Source organism: Botrytis cinerea, chromosome 6 (genome assembly GCF_000143535.2).
Source record: "Botrytis cinerea B05.10 chromosome 6, complete sequence".
Lineage (NCBI taxonomy): Eukaryota > Fungi > Ascomycota > Leotiomycetes > Helotiales > Sclerotiniaceae > Botrytis > Botrytis cinerea.
Window position 1 is genome coordinate 342,921 of NC_037315.1, and position 20,162 is coordinate 363,082.

Sequence of the window (20,162 nt, forward strand, 5' to 3'; positions counted from 1 at the left end):
AAGCAGAATAGATTGGTTGAAAAAAGTTTTATAATTTATAACAGATATCTAATTTGGTGTTCAGATGCAATTGTCATCTATACCTTCCCGCCACCAATGACAGCTCCCAAACGCCGTTCTCATCTTATCATACGTTGAAGTATTAATTGCAAGATTGAGATAATATTATACAATCGCTTTAGCCATTCCAGTCGATTCATCGGTCAATATCGTTAAACCCTTTCTCTTCTTGAGAACATTCTCTATGAATGCCTCACCAGCTTTGTATGAACTTCTTACTAGAGGTCCACTGGCACAGTATAAGAAACCAAGATCTAACGCGCGTTGACGCCACATCTCGAAAGCTTCGGGCGTAATATATTCCTCTACTTTCATATGACGCTTAGTTGGGCGCATATATTGGCCGAAAGTAACAACATCAACATTAACTTCTCGAAGATCTAGTCATAAATTATTAGCAATGCACTGTGTTGAAGACGGACAAGTATCATACCTCTCAATGTTTGCCACAATGCTTCTTCGGTTTCTCCCAGCCCAAGCATAATACTTGTCTTCGTAATTAAGGAAGGCTTAGCCTTCTTTGCCGCATCCAAAACCTTCAAACTTTGTCTATATTTCGCTCTTCGATCGCGAACAAACGGTGTGAGTTCCTCGGTAGTCTCCATGTTATGCGCATAAACATCCAAACCACTCTCGGCGACCAACTTCACCATTTCCAAATCTCCCGCATAATCACCCGTCAAAGCCTCAACCAATATCGACGACTTCTTTTGCTTAATCTTCATAATGGTCTCTGCGAAATGTCTCGCCCCTCCATCTGCAAGATCATCTCGATCCACAGATGTCAAAACGACGTATCCCAAGCCCCATCTTGACAATGCTTCGGCAGTATGTTCCGGTTCATGAGGATCCAACGGAGCTGGCGCTTTTGAAGTTTTAACACTACAGAATCGACATCCTCTTGTGCAAGTATCTCCCATCAACATAATTGTCGCCGTCGCAGCACTCTTATCACCGCCGCCCCAACAGTCCGAAATATTCGGACATCTTGCCTCCTCGCACACAGTATGTAAATTCAAACCTCGCAGATCCTTCTTAATCTTCTTGTAATTCGAATTGTCAGGAATTGGCGTCTTCAACCATTCAGGTAATCTTGTGATTTGTCTCTTCTTTCCTGGTGGTCCAACCATCGCAGTTCGCAACTCGAGCGCATCCTCGGAGGTTAATGGCTTATCTGGCAGACCTACGAACTCGGAAAACGATGGAACGGCATTGATCTTGTCTTTGAAGTATGTAGGACGTCTTTTTGTGATAGGTTCTGGCTTGGATGCATCTGCCTCAGTGGCGAGGGAGCGTGTAGCTGTAGTGGGGATTGCAAGGATATTTCTTGATGCCTGTCTCAATGGAGGTGCATTTAGACATCTGAATCTTGGTACCATCGATGCCATCTTGAATATCCTGACTTGATATGCTGGCAATAAAAATGTTTACTGTTGAAATGTTGAGATTATTTTCTGATAAGGATGCTTGCAAATCGATGCTGATTACGTAATACACAAGCCCGCTGTTATCCGATTCCATGAATCGCAAGAGTGCAATGTTGACATCAAAGACGTTGTTGAATAGAATTTCATTTTGGTATTTGACTGAGATGGTTCAATGGATATCACATAATTGTGCAAGTATACATCGACGGGGTAAATTGTAGAAATCGCAAGACTCATGAAATACTGAATAGTTATCGCAAACACCTCCCGGTGACCCTTCATTCACCCCGCCAAAAAAACTCACATGGAGTAAATATCCCTGTCACAGCAACCATTGCGTCTTCCAGCGCAAACATCAACAACCTCAATTTACAGCATATCAAGCCCACGATCTCTCTCTCAACCCAGGATTCTAGTTTACCTTCAACCAGTTAATAGACAGCATCTCCAAAAATGAATTCGCAAAACCCCTCCGTTCTTCTTTCTTCTTCCGTAGCTTCTCTACGAGCCTCTCTAAGTACCCTAGATAACAGTATTTCCATCCTCGATTCCGGTATCTCTGATTTTCCCCGCCTGAAAACCGTTTTGAGTACCACAAGAGTATGCCTCCTGTTCACTATCCTCCCCATCCATCCATTCATCCATTCATCCATTTATCCATTCATTCAATTATTCAACTATCCATCCATCCCCAGAGCTCCACCCCCAAACTAACACCCCCCTCAGCACTTCGAACTCACCCCCTCCACCACCCTCAACGCAGCCCAGCGTTCCCTAGCCGAAGAACTCGAGCCCGCGATCGAAACCCTCCTTTCCCGATCCGAATCTCTCATTTCCCGTCTCCAGCGCAAAGAAGAACAACTGATCGCGCGTTCCCAACTTCTCTCCGGACGTCTCGAATCTTCCGATTCCATGTCCAACCCGGCATCCAAAGCCAGCAAGCTAAGTCGCAAAAAGAGCTGGGAATTGGGCTTGAATAAAATGAACAAGAGTCCCTTTGGGAGTGGAGGGGGGAATGAGGAGAAAGCAATGAGATTAAAGGTTTTGAGGCAGAAGAAGGAGAGATTGGGCTATGCGGTTGAGAGATTGGGATTGCAGAGTCAGCAGAGGCAAAGGCAGTTGAGGATGAGCGTGGCGCCGCCGTCGTTTGATGACGAGTGATTTACAGACATTATGCATGAGTCGATGCAGAAAAGGGAGCACATCGTTGATCGCAAGCTTTCTACTACGCTACCATGGCACAGATCGACAATTGGATATCAATGGGTTTGGAGAGCTAGTCCTGTTAGAGTTCATTGATACGTCTGATCGTTAGCCCTTGCCATGACTTGGGTGGAAGGATTATAGCCAGATCCAAGCCAAAATTGTCATGACAATTCACCCCAAGCCATCACATGGGCCAGATACGAGAGTGTAGACCATCGAGGAATCCGGCTCCTTTCAGAAGAATAGTCTCAGGCGCCGTAGGGAGGTGTGCAACCCGGCGTTTTGTACATGATGTATGATGATGATGATGATGATGATGTTGATGGAATGCGGATATACCCAGAATTTTAAATATAGCAATGAAGATACAAATTCTTAGCGAGTAGTCATTATGTCACTTTTCAAAAGTGCTTGGGTTCTGTGTAAACCCCCTCTTTGGGAAATTCGTGGGAAGATATAGATAGTGGAAGTAACTTCCCAAGCCCAGCTTCACTGAAGACGTTTATGAATATATGAACGAATTTGTATCTCAAAACCTATGGTATCATATTTGGTCCCCTTAAACTTTCAGTTCCCTCCCAAAACTATCCCCCCTCACGACGTCCGGCCTCTCGCCCTCAATACCACAACTCCCGAGCCCAACTTCTCCTAGCCCCAGATCCTCCAAACCCTTAAAGCCCTCTTCAACAACCCACTTCCTCCCCTCCTTACTAGAATTTTGATTAAACAAAACCTCGCATGCAGCTCCAAGTACCAATAATCCAGGCGGTCTACTACCCACTTCCTCAATGGCATCTACGACCCACTCTAAAGAAGTTCTTACGACCCTTTGATCCGGACATGATGCTCTTTCTATTACTGCACATGGTGTGCTGAGTGGCCATAACTTCCTACTTTGATCAACATTCCCACTCTCATCAACCACTTTCGCGTCTTCTGAATCATGGGTAGTGAGATCAGCCACCAAACCCTTGATTCTATGAAGTGCCATCAAAAAGACCACAGTTTGAGTCGCCACATATTGTGGCGGCACGGTAGGTTTTCCTTTCCGGCCAGTTCCAGTACATATAAGCACTTGATCACTAACACTTCTTTGTGTCGCCGGTATTCCAGCAAACAGTGGCGCACTCAACGCACTTGTGATTCCAGGTAAAACAACAACTCGATCCCCATATCCTTGCTTTCGGAAAAACTCAAACTCTTCTCCTCCTCTTCCGTATATATAAGGATCACCTTGTTTTAATCGTAGAACTGTTTTGCCAGCCTGAAGGCCAGCTAACCCGAGAGACAGTAGCTCCTGTTGAGCCAGTTCGGCGTTTCCCGGGAATTTGCGCGCAATGTGAATAGGTGTTCGACGTGGGATTAGGTCGAGAACTCCCGAGGGAACAAGTTTATCAGCGAGGATTATATCGGCAGAAAGAATGGCTTTGTGGGTTGCGCGAGTGAGAAGATCCGGATGGCCAGGTCCAGAGCCAGCCAGAATAATTTGCGGGAGTTTTGAGACGCGGGAATCGAGACTTGACGTATCAAGAGGAGTGGAAGTTGATGGGTTGGTGGCGTAAGATCTTAAGACACTGTCAACGTCCGAATCGGTTATCGATGCAAGGCGACGAAGGGGCCAATATTCACATATTTGAGAAAGCCATCTCATTCGTCTATTTTTAGCAGCATCTAGATCTGCCTCGGTGATAAGTTTATTGAAAGTAGCACTTTGATCTATTTCTTCCTCATTTTCCAAGTCTCCGGCTGCAGTGAGATGCGCCAAGTGATCTTCTTCTTGTATACGTCTTCGAATGGTACCGAGTCGTAAACACGATTCTCCTAGATTTTTAGGGAGTGATGAGGCTATTTCGCGACGAATTCGAGAGGAGAGTTTACAGCCTCTACCATTGGTTGTTACACCGATTTGAAGTGGCCCATCGGTGTATGTGGAAAGTAGTGAGAATGTGCAGAGATTCGACGCATCTGCTACATTGACTGGTATGCGATTACGTTTGCAAAGTTGTGAGATATGTGCACCTGGGCAAATTAGCTTTACATTCTCACAAGCAATCGATGGCTATACTCACTCAACGGATCTCGAGGTCCCGAGGTGACAAAGACTGCATCGACTACTCTACCGATCTCTTCTCTACCTAGCGTCATAAGATCATTGTCTTCAAACGACTTCTTCAGCCATTGCACTTCCCCAGTTTCAATTCGCTTTTGTAACGTGTAGTGTAACTCGGAGGACTCTGGCGCAATGAGAATTGGTTTTGCTCCTACTTCAATAGACTTCGTACATCTGGCGCCTGCTAATGGATTACATCCAACTATAAGATGAATGTGAGATGTCGCATCAATACCTGTAAGAAGAGATATAGGAGTCATGATGGATTTCGTGGACTCCTATCTAGTGCTACAGCGTGGGATGGGATGTGAAGTGAAGAATTGTGACAAGAGACCAAAGGGAATAATCTTATCAGATAGATATGATCAAAGGAATGAAGTCTGTATCAGATACGGAAACAGATGGATAAATACATAGATATAGATGTATGAAGTAAATGTTAAATATAACTGACATCTAATTTTAATAGAGAGAGAGAGAGGACTAAAAGTAAAGAACGAGATATCTCCTTACCAATTCCGTCGTCTTCTTGTCTTCTCGGTGTTTGATTGTATCTTGCTTCGTTTTTTGCTCAGCAGCTGTTATCGTGAAATAACGCCATCGATAAGAAATTTCATGTTGCCCCTCCATGCGGGATGATGGGGGAGACTAATCTATATATGGAGGGATCTGGTGCCGCTTGTACAGCGACAGACATCACATATCTGGACACCCAGATATATAGGGAACGTCAACGTTGACGTTAACGTTATGATGTTCGAGTGCATTGTAAGCTCATACGTTATTAGTCCTATGTGATTTTGAAACGTCTCGTTAAGAAGATATCTCTACCTCACCCATACAACTTTCCTTTCCAGTTCAGTTAACTATGGCATAAATGTAACACAACATCGCTTACTAAAATGGCTAGGTTAACTGTTAAGTTATTGCTCGCGTGTGTTTAAAGCAGCAGCCTCCGACGTCGCGCCCCCTTTTTGTGGATTAGTCACCTATTCCCCTGTGTGAAATCATCCTCTCCAATCATTGCCCTTCAATTAAACATACCTCATTGCCCCGCGGATATCCGGAAATGTGCAAACCACCTCGATTTGTGTTACCAACCGACATATTTGGAAGATAGCTACGAGTGAGATAGTAGATAGTAGATAGCTCTGCTATTCATCTCGAGTCGTCTATCTGGTGGTCTGGAATTCTTCGTGTCGAAGTCTGAACGTTGAGAATTTGTGGCAGACGTCTCATTCCTTACGCACATGGGCCTCGTTGTCAGGCCTCTACATTCATGGAGGCTTGTCTGCCTCATGAGCTGGAAAACATTCACATTGTGGACTCAGCAGCTCTGTGTTAATATCCAATGTTTTCAATCTTGAAGTATTCTTCGAGACATGGACTAGATTTTACTTGTGAACATGGTCCAGACACAAGCTCGTATATACTCAAGGGCGTAATCAGATCATTGAAAGGTCTCACCAATAGTCAACTGTTGCCCATTTTTTCTCCGCCGAATAGCCTGCCGATGTGAATTTATCAGCACGCTGGACAAATATGTTGTCAAACGCATACGCTTCAAGATTGCCGTGTCCTCAATAGGTCGTGATCTGCACATATTCTGTTGATGCTGTTGAGTAGCAGAAGACATAGCATTCCATGAATGAAACTCTGTGAAAGCGTCTGACCTCTGCTATTTCCTTTTAAATTCTTCAAAGTAACCTTCATCTTTGGAAGAATACCGAGCAATTTACCATGTCGTGCTGTCCTTTAAACGCTTGTTATCTTGCCGTAGCTGTCTTGTCAGCTGTGCAATGCCCACTACTCAAGACCGTCGGTTCTCCTTTACTTGACGGACTTTCCGGCGGTGTTTGCGCTTTACTTGGAGGCTCTGGTGCCGTCACTAATGCTTGCAACTGTCTTACTGCTGCTAATGCTCCAGGTGCTTGTGGTTCTGGATGTACAGGTTCAAGCGGAATTGGTCCAGGATATGCACTCTACACCCCATTATCTGGTATCCTCGGGGGTGTAGCAAAGCTTGCAAGAGAATCAGTGTGTCCAGGAACCACTGGATATTATTGTCCCACGGGCCAAACTTGCAAGACAAAAACCGGATCTGCACCTTATTGTTGCGATGATAGTATTTTATTTCCGATCCCTACTCACATCTTGAAGCTGATATTTGAAAGGTACGGATTGCTACAACTCGCTCGGGAAATGCGCAGATACTTCATGGCAACAATACAGAGTCACAATAGGTGCTAGCACTAGCAATTTCTGCTGCGGAAACGGTACAATTGGTGTATACCAAAGCACAGGTCAAGATAGTGTTGGTATTTGTGCAACGGCTCGTCCTGCGTTTTACACCACTGTCAGTGCTATCTCATCGGGAAGTTGTTCTTATAGCACTGCCAGTACTGTTCTCTCGATTACTCTTTCTGCAAGTACAAGCACAAGTTCGAGTTCTTTGAGTTCGCAATCATCGACTCTTGTAATAGACACATCGATAACTACAATCGAATCTACTTCTACCACGACCTCAACATCGATATCCTCTGGCTTCAGTTCGACAACTCAATCGCCTGCATCACCGATATCACCGGTGTCTTCTAGTACTTCGGTGTTGGAATCGACTTCGACGACGGAAACAACTCAACCGCCAACCTCTTCTTTGTCAACGGTATCATCCAGTACTCCGTCGAGTATGATTTCGACTTCCACTTCTGTCTCCGCCAACTTATCTTCCACTTCATTAATTCCCTCTGAGACTTCGATTTCCTCATCCGCTGTTAATCAAAATACCCCTTCAGTCTCAGAATCTAGCACTTCGACAACATCTTCCTCGTCCTCGATCTCCTCACTAGACATCTCACAACCTCAATCTCAATCTTCATCCATTGACTCGACCTCCTCATCGCAATTTTCTGCCGATACAAGCAGTTTTTTATCTTCAACCTTCATCGATCCCATTACGACTCGATCTTCGGTATCGACTGAAACGCAATCGACTAGTAGTGCATCTACATCTCCACTAGCAGAAGCCCCTGCGGAACCGTGTGATGCTAGTTTGTGTTTGTTCAGTCGAGTTATTCCTACTTCTCGTGAACTTTGATTCTTACATTTTTAGAAGATGCTGGAATGGTTTCGTTGGATGGTCGTAGAAGAGGAGAGGAGTAGATGATTTCGAGATAGAAATATGTTTTAGCATCTCGGAGGATTGCAGTCTGTTGCGATTCTATGCTGTTACTCATGGAAACATTCTTTTTCTTGGTTTCGCGTGATTTTCTGAAATTCATGAGTTGAGGCTTATCTTTATTTATACTTTAATCTATGCCGATAAAACCAAGTCTGAGACTTACAGCTCGAATGATTTTGTTACTGCTATCCTCTCATGGGACCCCTCTAATGAAAATCTGATTGGTTTTAAACCTGCGTATTATGTGATGTTTTGCTCTAGAATTTAAACAGTATATTAAATCAACCATGTTGAAGAAGATCGACATCTTCTCAGGTTTAAACTTATTAAACATACACATTTCAAATAAAACCTTTGATTATACTAGCCCCACCCAAACATGCTCATGTATATAGTTACAGATAATCACAATAGTCCTACTGCTTGAACTTTCTGTCAACCATTCGATGAATGAATCCGAACCCCTCCCGAGTATGGCTAAGCACCCACACTGACTTGGATTCACTTTCAACAAACAATCCTTTCACTCGAAAGAATTTGCAAAATGAGAACTTTCTCTATCATATCCATGGTATGACGATGACCTACTATAGTAATCAAGCAAGCATCCATACTGGAAACGCATGAGAACTTGGTCTCAAGCGGTTACATCATTCACGATTTTCCATCATAAAGTTTATTGTGCGCAACCTGAACTTTTTCAACATACCTTCAAGCATACATCCAAGCAACGAAACCTCTCACACAACACCAAAGATTACACCAAGAAAATTCCACAATGACGTGAGGGCACTTATGTACAACACAACACACCCATCAAATACTTTACTAACATCTTAAAATCAACAGAGCATCATACAATCCAACAATCGAGGCAACCGACGCAACCGACGCACGGAATACAGAACCCCACGATCCACACACAAACCATGACGAGACTCCATTGTTCGAAAACGTGAACACCATCCAAATCCCAGACCCCGCAATCTTCAACCACAATCCTCTCTATCCCTCGATACCTCCCTGTAGTTTGTTCCCACCGTACGCAATGTGGGAGCAAGAAATGAAGACAAAACTAGAGGTGTACAGCCGCGCCTCTTTTTCCATTCGCATGGCGTATGTCCTGTCTCGACTTGGGGATACACCGAAATCGCATCTCGAGTCGAGGATGAGAGAGGGTGCGTCGGATAGGTTTACGTGTACGGATGAGATGTTTGAGGTTTTGGAGGGGGTTTATGGAGATCGGAAGGGTAGAGGAAATAAGGAAGTGAGGAATATGGGTTCTGGTAACTAGGGAGTGGTTTGGGATTCCAAGGGGGGGGGTTAAATGGAGTTACCTGGTTTGATAATTAGCTCTTGGGGAAGGGTTGATGGTCGGTAAGTTTTCGTTTGGGTTTACGCATATTCTGCAATGACGGTTCGACGCTCTTGCTGGGCTCGAAAAAAAATGGTACGAGGGAGAAGTTGGCTGGCTGCATTTCGTTATCTGAAATTCCAAACCTGCGCTTTTGGGAGATCGATGTGTGACTTTTCAAAAGTCAACGGGCTTGTTATTGGGAAGACTGATTGATCATGAAGAGACATGAGATCTTGAGTTCTGTCCCCGTCACTTTACATTCACGGGTACGTGCCAGCAACTTTAAGTGTATTCTCATATTACAGAGCGCGGAGAAAGGAGAAAGGTATTATTGGCTATCAGCATATCAGGATCTATGGAAATGAAATAATCGAAAGCGGGAAAATCAAGTAGCAGATTTGATGTTGTGGATTGAGACATGCGAATAATGTAATCTTACTAACAATCCCTTTTTCTTTCTTTTTAGGATTTCATGGCTGAAAAGACTGTATGAATAAAGGAAGGTATGTTATATTCCATAGAACTGAACCAATCTTTGCGTACGGGATTGTTCTTCTCCAGAGTAGTCATGATGAATGGTAACATGAAGCTCTAATATGCATCAAATGAGTCCGTGAATGAATTGAGTGGAGTTACTTCTGCCATTTTCTCACTTCTATCATGTTCATCACATCATACCCAACTAGGTAATTATACTCATGATACACGCATACGAGATTTCTACATGGTCCCTGCAATCGCTTAATTCTAATGCATATTGCCGACTTGGGATATGGGTTATCTGATACGCTCTCGCTTCCCGTGAAGAGGAGATTTTACACTTCATACTCCTAGATGCCTTTGTATGTTACGTGAAGGCCACGACGATCATCTTTAAAGAGGGTCGGTCTCCTTCTCTCTATTACTGATTCTACATGTGGGATAATCCATTCAAAGAAGTAAAGTATCATCATTGATTTGAGTAATTGTTTTTTTTTTTCTTTTTTTTTTTCAATTTATTTTAATTAAACAATTATTTACATTCTAGTAAAACAGCTCGCAAGTTATATCTGGAATATCTGATCGCTGGGTTATTGTACGATATGATGGTTATGCCTCAAATTGATGGGTTGTTCTGCTGTTGAACTCCCCGTGTAAACCATTGAACGTGCCCTTAGTTCCACGAAATAACAAAAAATGATTTGATGGAGGATAGCCAGAAATCTAACCATGCCATCATTACGCTTTCCTAAACACGAAACTTTATTCGTGCTCAAGAAATTGAAGACTCTCTAATATAGTCAGGGTTCTTCATCGATCAATATCACCCACTCAGGGCGAGTATTGATGGGAGATTCTGAAAGTTAAAGGTTTGACTGACCGCCAGCAGTGGGTGTTTGTTCCGCAAGCTTCTTGGTTTTCCATTTATCCAAGCTCATGTCCTCGCCGTTTTTATCAATAACCCACAAGCCGACTGCGATATCGTAGTTTTGTAGACAAGGCTGACTGGCAGCATGAATATGAAACATGCATGCGCTTTGGTTTCCTGGAAACCATGGTCCAGAAATGTTATGCACGTTTTGAGCAATTACTCGGTCTTTCAAGAGAGCGTCACGGTCAGCCTTGGTCGTAGCCTTCATGTAGTCGTTTGGACGTGTGTCCTCGAGATGAATCCATAAAGCGGCATAGTAACTCAGTCCCCAACGTGTAAATTGCTGCGCATATATTCTCTTGATCTCAATCTTGGTGAATCCAATGCCGAAAGATACGTGGACTTTTCTGATACAATCCATGATATTGTCGGCCAAAACTTTCAAGTCGAACCAGAGGGCTGCTCTGTAGAGCATTTCGTGGTTGTAACCATAGTACTCTAATATATGATCTTTCTCGATGTAAATGACGTTCAATTCTGGCAGCCTGTCCGTGTTGATCCATAATAGGAACGCCTCGAATGTTTCGGTTGTCAGGCCCAAGTCGGTAGAGAAGTAAGGTCTTTCTTCGCCTGCTATGACTGGAACTTTGCGCCACAAAAGCTCCTTATCAATCTTGTACTCTTCAAAAGCTCCGGCAAACGAGATGGTTTCATTGGCCCTATATTCAATAAACTCCTGTTAGTGATAATTCCAGTTTATATCAATCGATGCTCATGATTGAACAAACTGTGAAGTCTTTAATAAACACGATTGAAGTCTGACACTTCGAAAGAAGAACCATACACTTGTACGTATTCATGCATGTGAGAAATTTGTGAAAAGAAATCATGGCGTACTCTTGTACACTCGAGCCTTCCATCTGTACATTATCCATATTATTATCCGACATTGTTGCACGGTGGGGTGCTTTCTCGCTTAGATATTTGTATATGAAGCGAATACAAGATAAAAGTATGATATCTAGTATTGAGCAAGACAATGATATAGTAGTTGCATAAAGCTGAAAGATTTATACTAGATCTTTGATATTGGGTTATTCCAGATCAGGTAGACCGTAGTAGCGAAGGTAGATTGTGAGTGGTAATCCAGTAAGCTTCGTCGAAGCGAATGAAGTGAAGGAAGTGAATCAGTTATTGAAGATTGAGTTATCTATTGAGAGTAGATAAGATTGAACTACCAAAGATATTATGAAGAAACTGATTGTTGTGTTTGCGGTGAAGGTTCAGTTTCAGGGGGGGGGCCTGTCATCTATTTATACATTTGAAAGGTTGCGTGGGGAACGCTAGATTTCTTAGATTTTCTAAACCCTTGAGCTAGCGGCGAGCTAGACTTACACTAATTATCATCTTTCAGAAGCTTGTCAAAGAGATCATTCGAATTTTCCAAACTAAAACTGACTTTAGTGCTCCTGCCATCGATTACAAGAATTCGAAGGGTACAGAAGCTTCGAAGTCTTCTCTAGCTTCACACCTAACTTAGATGGGTAATTGATTTCATAACGCGGCGCCTTATATTTGAGTAGTCGTTCGTCATTACTTTTTATAAGAAACCTTAAAATGAATCATTGAAAAATCTAGTGTACATTGGTCATAAACTATATCTATCCGTACAATGCTGTAATCTAGACAGAGACCGTACCAACATTCGCTGGAAATATCCACCTATAATACTTGAAATTCCCACACGCCTCTTCCTATTATATTTGAAAAGCGGCGCCTCATGAAACAGTGGTAATCTTCGTACGTGTTGAAGTCATAGGAGAAAATTTGTTTTGAGCTGGCTATCTAGGTCAGGAACATAGAAAATGTGTATCTCCCTCAACTCTATAAAATAGAAAGTTTGATTCAATATCATGAGTCATCACTAGGCTCAGAGTACTTTTATTTTCAAATATGAATAGGCTTTATTAAAATGATTGTCAATGTTAGATAAAACGATATGATGATACAGAGAAAACGGACTTGACGCTTTAGAATGGAACTAAACATATTACAAGCAGTAAACCAGACTGTATTGTTTTTTATTACTTTATTCTCCGATTTCATGTATATTTTTCTCAAGTAACCAGACTTGAAAGTAGAACCATTCCCTCCGCAGAACGATGTGTTCAACCAATACTATTCAATTAGAGATCTGAGAATGTCAAAATATATAGTAAGTTAGAAGCTCATGAGCTCTAAGGAACTTTGCCAATGTTAGGTCATATTTGATAAAGATGTACGCTAACTTTTCTCCAAGACATATAAGGTATCTAGTGAATTCTTGTATAATAATTTTTTTTGATTAAAATATATTATAAAGAACCAAGCTTTTTTTACTATTTTCTTGTGTAGTGTAGATAATGGTGATGGTATTAAGTAATATAAAGGATCTAGGAGGAGTGATCTCCAGATTTACATTTGAACTAATGATAGCCGAACTCTACTGCTCTAGATTGAAACTTAAATTGGATTTTTTTTCTAAGTCAATGAGTCACGTGGAGAGGAGAGAGGAATGTGAACTTGTTCCTGGGTGTGTATTCAAACCCTTTAGGAAAGTCTTTGCCAAGATAGTGTTAGACCACGTAGAAACTCGGTTTTTCTTGTCTGGTACCAAAATAATGTAGACCTGGGCAGGGAATTCATAATCTGTATTTGAAAAATTCAGTAAATGGCCTGGAATGGCGAGATCTGGTTGTAATTATTTGCAACTATTGGTGATAGTATGTTCTTGTACCCCCAGCTAGCTACCTCGCATCCCATCTACGTGTACCATTCTGATAAACATTCTGCTCTGCTCTGCGACAGACTTAAGCATCTGTTAATATTGCCCCAACAGGTCGTTTCATTCATGCACAATTATATCTGACCCTTCTATATCAGGCTTGTAACAGGTATTTGTCGAATAACCAAACCTCTGCAAAGCCTCCATGACTCGGTCCATAAGCTCTGGAAGACATAAATAATCTGCAAGTAAATAGAGAGCTTCGTGACACCATAATCTATGGATAACTTCCGGCGCAACACGAACACAAGTTCCACGCACGTAATCTGTATGCACCCATTCCAAGAGTATGTTGAAATCATTTGGGTCCACCTGTGGATAGTCGATAATTTATTTGTGGCTGTCTTTGAGAAGTTCTGCAAAATGGGGTATCCTGCCGCAAAGAATTTTCTTGCGTGTTTGAAAAGTCTTCTGGTCATTGTTTTCGTCTACAAAAATCTGCATTATTTCTGTTCCTAATGTAATAGTTCTGTCAGTTTACCTTTTCACTTCAAAATGGTCATACGTACTCTGCGAAAAGAGTTATGAGCCCTTCGAAAGGGTCAATTTGTCTCTCCGAAGGTGAACTGGAACGACTACGCTTCAGATACAAGGCCTCGTTCACTGCTTCAACATCCTTCATTTGATGAAAGATCCGTTTGTAGTGTTTTTTTCGAGAATGAGGCGAAGTAATTGAGATTACCACGACCAATTTCGACGTCGCTGGCCGTAAAGCTGCAGAGATCCGTGAAGATAAGAAATAGATTCAATGAAGACTTGATCTTGAAGTCTAACTTCGGAGGTTGGCAAGCACTCTGCGAGACAGCTTTGAGAAATCGAATTGTTGATTGTGAGAATCGAGGTTGAAGCTGGAAAGACCAAACTACTATTTGTTTTGTGCTCCAGGGTCAAATATGGTTGTGAGAAAGAGCTAGAGACGCATTGAAGCTATATACTATTCACTAACAAGCCAGTGAAGTGATCTAAATGCCTTAAGTTGAGTACCCCACTTTCGGACCACCCCTCTTTTGGACCACCTAAAATCTTACCCCATTTTAAGCACTACCTCCCAACTTCATCTTTAATAAATCAACAATCATATATTCAATTGATATAAGATTTTAATATATTATCAATTAAACTATAACAAAGCTTTATATTGAAGATGATATTGCTGTAGTATTTTTTGTAATTGCAAAAGGTATGTTTATGTGTAAGGCTTACTCAGAATATAATATTCCCTATACCACTTTACACAACCATATAAATAGCTATCTTTTATATAAAAAAGGTGTACAAAATCTATAAAAGATAATTTCTGTATAAAAAAGAACTCTAGCAAATTGGATTTTAGTATAGGAAGTCTTAGGAATTAGCCCTATTCATTGTTAAATATAAGAATTAGGAGAATCCATTCTCAATCTTGAAGAAAGTGATTTATTTCTAAGTAAGTAATAGATATATAGTTTTTTGAAAAGAAATTCAAAGATTAAAATTAAAAAGCAATATAAAATCGATAATGCTTGTATCAATAATGCAACTACCGAAATTATAAACAAGTTCTTTGAAAAATTGAATTTATTAGTAATTAAGTATATCAAACTTGAAAATAGATAGAATATAAATAAAGCTGGTATAATGAAAAGCCAGGATTTCAATAATATAATATTTAGAAGTTCAAAGTAATATTTTATTTAGAAAAAGTAACCCGATTCAAAAACATAAATCTCTTTTATTGAATGTATTTCAGTTATGGGAAGAGCATTTTTATTTTTGGTTATATTCAAAAATAAAACACTTCAACAACAATGATTTCTTATTAAATTTAATAATTATAAAGGATGGGAGTTTATTATTATAGATAATGGATGGATTACGGATTCTATAGATTTGGAATGGTTAAAAGAAATGTTTATATTACAATCAGTATCAACTCAATCGAAAGAAACAAAACTTTTTGTTTTAGATGGGTATGGAAGTTATAAAACTATTCAATTTATGCTTGAATGCTTTAAGAATAATATATATCTTTTATTTTTATTATTTTATATATTGTATGTATTATAATCTTTTGATTTATTAATATTTTCATTTCTAAAAAAAAAATATCGATATTATCTCAATACTTTCGATTCATTGATGGATTCTATTCCTATTGACAAAAGAAACTTTCTTGCCTGTTATTAGAAAGTTAGATTAAAAGCTTTAACATTTCGAAATATCATTTCTGGGTGAAAGGTTTTAGGTTTATGGCTTCAAAACTGTGCTAAATCTTTTTTGTTTAGATTATTATTTGAAAACAGTAATTAAAAGGTTGTATATTAAAATCCTATTTCAAATAATAATCCCAAACTTTAATAGAATATACATTCATCTTTTATTGTATAGAAAATTTTTTAAAAAGAAAATAATATTCGAAAATATGCTGATATAATAGAAAAAGTTGATAAAACCGATATTCCAATTTGCTGGTTGCTTTTTTGAAAGATTCAAAAAGGATTTGATACTAAAGATTATAAACTTGTATAATTCAAGAAATGAATAAAACAATTAGAATAAAAATTAAAAGAGATTATATTTAAAAAAAAAAGGATAATAAAATCTAATCCAAATTCGAGGTTTGCAGGGATAGAAGTTATATATCAAGTTTAAATTGAAGCTAGTGATTGGGAAATTGAAATAAAAGACTTTGATAGTATTTATGAAACTAATATTATAAAGGATTGTATTGAAATTGAATAATAATTGAGTTATTGAAATTTAAAATTCATATATATATATATTTTTAGGTGGTTCAAAAGAGGGGTGGTCCGAAAGTGGGGTACTCAACTTAAATAAAAAGATGAAAACTGAGTCGTCAAACTTTTTAGCTCAAGTCAATGATCCATATAATAAGATTAGTCAATTTGATTGTACGGTTGGCCATGAAATTCTTGCAGGTTCATATGACTCAAAGAAGGCACTCATCTCATCTCAAATGACACTGCACATATCACAATTTTCAAACAAAAAGCCATGTCTAAAAATCATCAACTTAAATTTCATTTTCTTTCATCCCCAATCTTTTAATTCTATTCATACAAAAATGCAACAATGCAATAAATAAGTCCCTACCAAATCCAGCCATGCATACCGGCCGATCCGATTCGATCTAACCCAATCCAATCCCTAAGAAAATAAAAAAGAAACATAAAGAAATCCAAAAATCCAATCCATTGATCCTTCCAAAAATTCAAATATCATTCATATCACATCTAATACCGCCCTTTATTACTTCCGTACAGAGTATTTCAATTAAGCATCAACGAATCGAGCAAGACGGCCATTGACAGATCGCTTGTAGGCTCCCTTGACTCCAATACAGACGGCTTGTCCAATGGTCAACTTACACTCGCTTCCGAGAGCAGGATTCCAGAGGTTGAGGTTAGCGGCGCTGACACCGTAGTAGTTTTCAATGTTGGTGCAAGAGCAGCTGTCATCTTCGATAGTGACCCATTTGTCACAGGTGGAGATTGTGCCGGTGGCTGTTGGGGCTGGGGCAACGCTTCCGGTAGCTGTCTTGGTTGGAATGACTGTTGTGGAGGCTTTGGTTGAGGTGGAGCTTGCTAGGACTGTGCTGGAAACTTTGGTGGAAGAGACAGCAGTTGAAGAAGCTTTGCTTGTCTCGAGACCAAGAGCGGAAGAAGTGGAAGATCCTCCGTAAACTGGAGCACCGGCTGTTGTGGTTGCCTTAGCTGAAGAAGAGGAAACTTTGCTAGTCTCAAGTCCGAGTACAGATGAGGCAGATGAACCGATAGCAGTCTTGACTGAGCTAACTCCTGAAGCGGAGATGTAAACTGAGCTGCTAATCACAACAGTGCCAGAAGTCTTGGCAGTTGAGGTACTGGCACCCTTGATAGATGAAGCGGTAGTATCAGGATGGGCACCGTAAGAGGGAGCCGAGGAGACACCAGTACCGGCGACCTTGCTAGATGAAACGACTCCAGTCTCGGAGAGTTTTGTAGTCGTAGGGTAGACTGGGGCAGTTCCATATCCAACTGCAGAGGAAGAAGCTGGAGCAGATCCGTATCCGTGAGCAGAAGAAGAAGCTGGGGCAGATCCATATCCGTGAGCAGAGGAAGAAGCTGGAGTAGATCCATATCCGTGAGCAGAGGAAGAAGCAGCGGTTCCAATGATCTTGCTTGAAGAGACTCCTGTTCCAGAGACCTTAATAGAAGATACAGTGGTTCCCGAGGCCTTGATAGATGAAGATGCACCGGTGCCAGAGACCTTGATGCTAGTAGCGGATGCTGATCCTGAAGTCTTAACAGTGGCACTGGCAGAAACAGCTGATGCCTTAGATGAAGAGGCAGCGCTAGTTGGCTTAGCGGAGGTAGTAGCCTTGGTAGTAGCAGCGGCCTTGGTGGTCGAAACGGCCTTAGCAGAAGAAACTGGAACGGTACCAACAGTCTTGATAGCGACACCCTTAACACTAGCTGGAAGAGTTGGGCCGAGAGGGAAACATTTGTCAATGGGAGTGATCAAGTTGCTGTTGGTGTACATGGATTTCTTTGCCTTCCAACTCTTGTCTCCGCCAGATTCAGTGTAAACACCAAGGTTAAGGTCGACACCAACAGTTGCACCTAACTTGACACCGAAAACATCGGCTGATCCAGGGCATACACCTTGAGTGTTGAATTCGGCTCCAAGATCAATGCTGACCTCTGGGATTCTGAGGAAAAGTCCACCTCCGAAACCCCACTTGCTGAGAACAGTAAGTCCGATATCAAGACCAAGTTCGGTGTACAATTCCAAGCTTCCATCAACCTCAACGCTGACCTTGGGAGTTTGAGGGGTAGCTTTTGGAACCCAGCCGCTGAAGCTAGAATCCATACCGTCGATACCAAGAACAGCGGAAGAAGAATCTGGAATGGCAATGTTGACACCAGCGCTGATTGAAGCACTTCCTTCGATACCGCTGAGAGTGAAACCGGCATCGACGGTGAATTGAGGACCCAAGTCGATGATCTTTGGAATAGACCATCCTGGAAGACCAACAGTAACCAAATTCCAGTCTTTGGTCCATCCACTACCTAATGTACCAGAAACAGAGAATCCAAGAGCTAAGTTAGCACCCACACCTTTTGGGGTGGCAGTAAGAGAGATAGACTTGACGCTGGTTGGAATGCCGATGACAGTGTTCATAACAATCTTTCCTTGAACATCGATAGTACCGGTGGTAGCACAACCGGGACAGTCGATGGAGAAGTCTAGTCCATTGTTGGTAGATTTGCTGAAAAATGTCTGAGGAAGGCTGTGAGCTACGCTGAGAGATAGGGTTTTGCTAACAGTGTCGGTTCTCTTGGATGCAGTGGACGCTGACATAGAACCGAACTCGATAACAGCACCAGTCATGACATCATCCCAGTCTGAAAGAGAAGCATTGAAGTTGACGATGAAGTTTTGCTCATCATAGACATCGACTCCGTGAACAATCCATGGCTGTCTACCAGATTCAGACGCAGCAGCGCATGGACCCCAGTTATTGATCATGAAAAATGTACGATTATCATGAAAATTGACCCAGGCCCAATCAGAAATGGCATCTTGGAAAGTAGCATTGTCTTTGAAGGTAAGAACAAGGTCACCATTGCATTGCACGTCTGTGAGACTATCGGCAAAATGTTCGGTAGAAATGACAAGTTCGGTTTCGCCTGTGTTAAGGGTTACATTGACAAAAGTTGAACCTGTTACTCGTTAAATAATCATTTCATATTTGAGAAATAGTAGCCAACATACCATTTGCCGATCCCCAGATAAGACTGAGCTCATTTTGAAGAGTGATGCTAGGTGGTGCATCTCTTCTCTGAAGACCTAGATCTCTCGGATGATATGGAACTAGAGTTTCTTTGGTAGCTTGAGCAGTACAACTCTGCCATAAGGAAAGAGCCGCAAGGGCAAAGACTGATTGACGCATGATATAGATATTATGATTGAAATTTCAAAGAAAAATGGAAGAAATATGAAAATTGGTTACTCGTATCAAAAACAGCACTCAATGAATGAATGAAACGGATCAATAGACCCTGGGAAAGGAAAAAAAGAGTGACTAGAGAGATGCTGCAAAGAGAATGTGAAATGAGATGGAGAGAGGAAGGTAGGAGTCAGTAACATTCCTCTGTCTTATATATCGACCATCCTCTCTCCCTCGAGCCTTACAAGATAGAATATCAGATCAATCGTCACGCAATTTACATGATCATGAAAGGATTTCTGTGAACCTGGTGGTAGGAGGTGCCAAGAACTGCCTTTTTTTGTGTGAGTGTGTTTTCGACCCAGCCAAGCAAGTCATGAAGGTACATTTTTAGAAGACTTCCTCCAAAAATTATCATTAAAACTAAGAAAGCAGTATGTTCTGCGTAGGATGCTGACTAGGAGTAAATTTCGGGTACTCCTTCAACAGCATTGCCTGGGAAAACATGGTGATATCCACGTGAGAAGCTAGATTCTCAGGATGATCAAACACATCGGCTTGAACGGCATATCAACTTCAAATCTCAAACGGCTCCGAAGGAATGATTTGATGATCAGGTATTTCCCCAAGCCGGTAGAAAAGGATCAAGAATAGATGTTCTGCGTGTGAGTACGTAAGCCTCAACTAGACATGAGGTTACAGAAGGATGTTGAA

General features: G+C 41.2%; 7 protein-coding genes across 7 annotated transcripts; 3 read left to right on the forward strand and 4 right to left on the reverse strand.

Moving 5' to 3' along the window:
• Positions 1 to 13: 13 nt before the first annotated feature.
• Positions 14 to 1,491, reverse strand: Bclip5. Its single transcript, XM_001560174.2, has 2 exons — positions 494 to 1,491; positions 14 to 440 (listed from the first exon to the last, which is right to left on the reverse strand). The coding sequence occupies exons 1-2, from the start codon at positions 1,446 to 1,448 to the stop codon at positions 166 to 168; spliced, it is 1,230 nt and encodes a 409-aa protein (XP_001560224.2). The 5' UTR covers positions 1,449 to 1,491; the 3' UTR covers positions 14 to 165.
• Positions 1,492 to 1,833: 342 nt separating this feature from the next.
• Positions 1,834 to 3,082, forward strand: BCIN_06g00910 (hypothetical protein). The gene is made up of 2 exons (XM_001560175.2): positions 1,834 to 2,087; positions 2,214 to 3,082. The coding sequence occupies exons 1-2, from the start codon at positions 1,941 to 1,943 to the stop codon at positions 2,646 to 2,648; spliced, it is 582 nt and encodes a 193-aa protein (XP_001560225.1). The 5' UTR covers positions 1,834 to 1,940; the 3' UTR covers positions 2,649 to 3,082.
• Positions 3,083 to 3,186: 104 nt separating this feature from the next.
• Bcmet1 lies at positions 3,187 to 5,362 on the reverse strand. Its single transcript, XM_001560176.2, has 2 exons — positions 4,763 to 5,362; positions 3,187 to 4,712 (listed from the first exon to the last, which is right to left on the reverse strand). Exons 1-2 carry the CDS (start codon positions 5,061 to 5,063, stop codon positions 3,253 to 3,255), a joined length of 1,761 nt encoding a protein of 586 aa, XP_001560226.1. The 5' UTR covers positions 5,064 to 5,362; the 3' UTR covers positions 3,187 to 3,252.
• A 1,049-nt stretch (positions 5,363 to 6,411) lies between these two features.
• On the forward strand, positions 6,412 to 7,105 carry BCIN_06g00930 (hypothetical protein). The gene has a single exon (XM_024693318.1). It carries the CDS (start codon positions 6,544 to 6,546, stop codon positions 7,051 to 7,053), a length of 510 nt encoding a protein of 169 aa, XP_024549104.1. The 5' UTR covers positions 6,412 to 6,543; the 3' UTR covers positions 7,054 to 7,105.
• A 1,376-nt stretch (positions 7,106 to 8,481) lies between these two features.
• BCIN_06g00940 (hypothetical protein) lies at positions 8,482 to 9,729 on the forward strand. The gene is made up of 2 exons (XM_001560178.2): positions 8,482 to 8,767; positions 8,834 to 9,729. The coding sequence occupies exons 1-2, from the start codon at positions 8,763 to 8,765 to the stop codon at positions 9,276 to 9,278; spliced, it is 450 nt and encodes a 149-aa protein (XP_001560228.1). The 5' UTR covers positions 8,482 to 8,762; the 3' UTR covers positions 9,279 to 9,729.
• Positions 9,730 to 10,346: 617 nt separating this feature from the next.
• On the reverse strand, positions 10,347 to 11,931 carry BCIN_06g00950 (hypothetical protein). The gene is made up of 2 exons (XM_001560179.2): positions 11,590 to 11,931; positions 10,347 to 11,411 (listed from the first exon to the last, which is right to left on the reverse strand). Exons 1-2 carry the CDS (start codon positions 11,640 to 11,642, stop codon positions 10,685 to 10,687), a joined length of 780 nt encoding a protein of 259 aa, XP_001560229.1. The 5' UTR covers positions 11,643 to 11,931; the 3' UTR covers positions 10,347 to 10,684.
• A 4,599-nt stretch (positions 11,932 to 16,530) lies between these two features.
• Positions 16,531 to 19,561, reverse strand: BCIN_06g00960 (hypothetical protein). The gene is made up of 2 exons (XM_001560182.2): positions 19,274 to 19,561; positions 16,531 to 19,221 (listed from the first exon to the last, which is right to left on the reverse strand). The coding sequence occupies exons 1-2, from the start codon at positions 19,449 to 19,451 to the stop codon at positions 16,790 to 16,792; spliced, it is 2,610 nt and encodes an 869-aa protein (XP_001560232.1). The 5' UTR covers positions 19,452 to 19,561; the 3' UTR covers positions 16,531 to 16,789.
• Between the last annotated feature and the right edge of the window lie 601 nt (positions 19,562 to 20,162).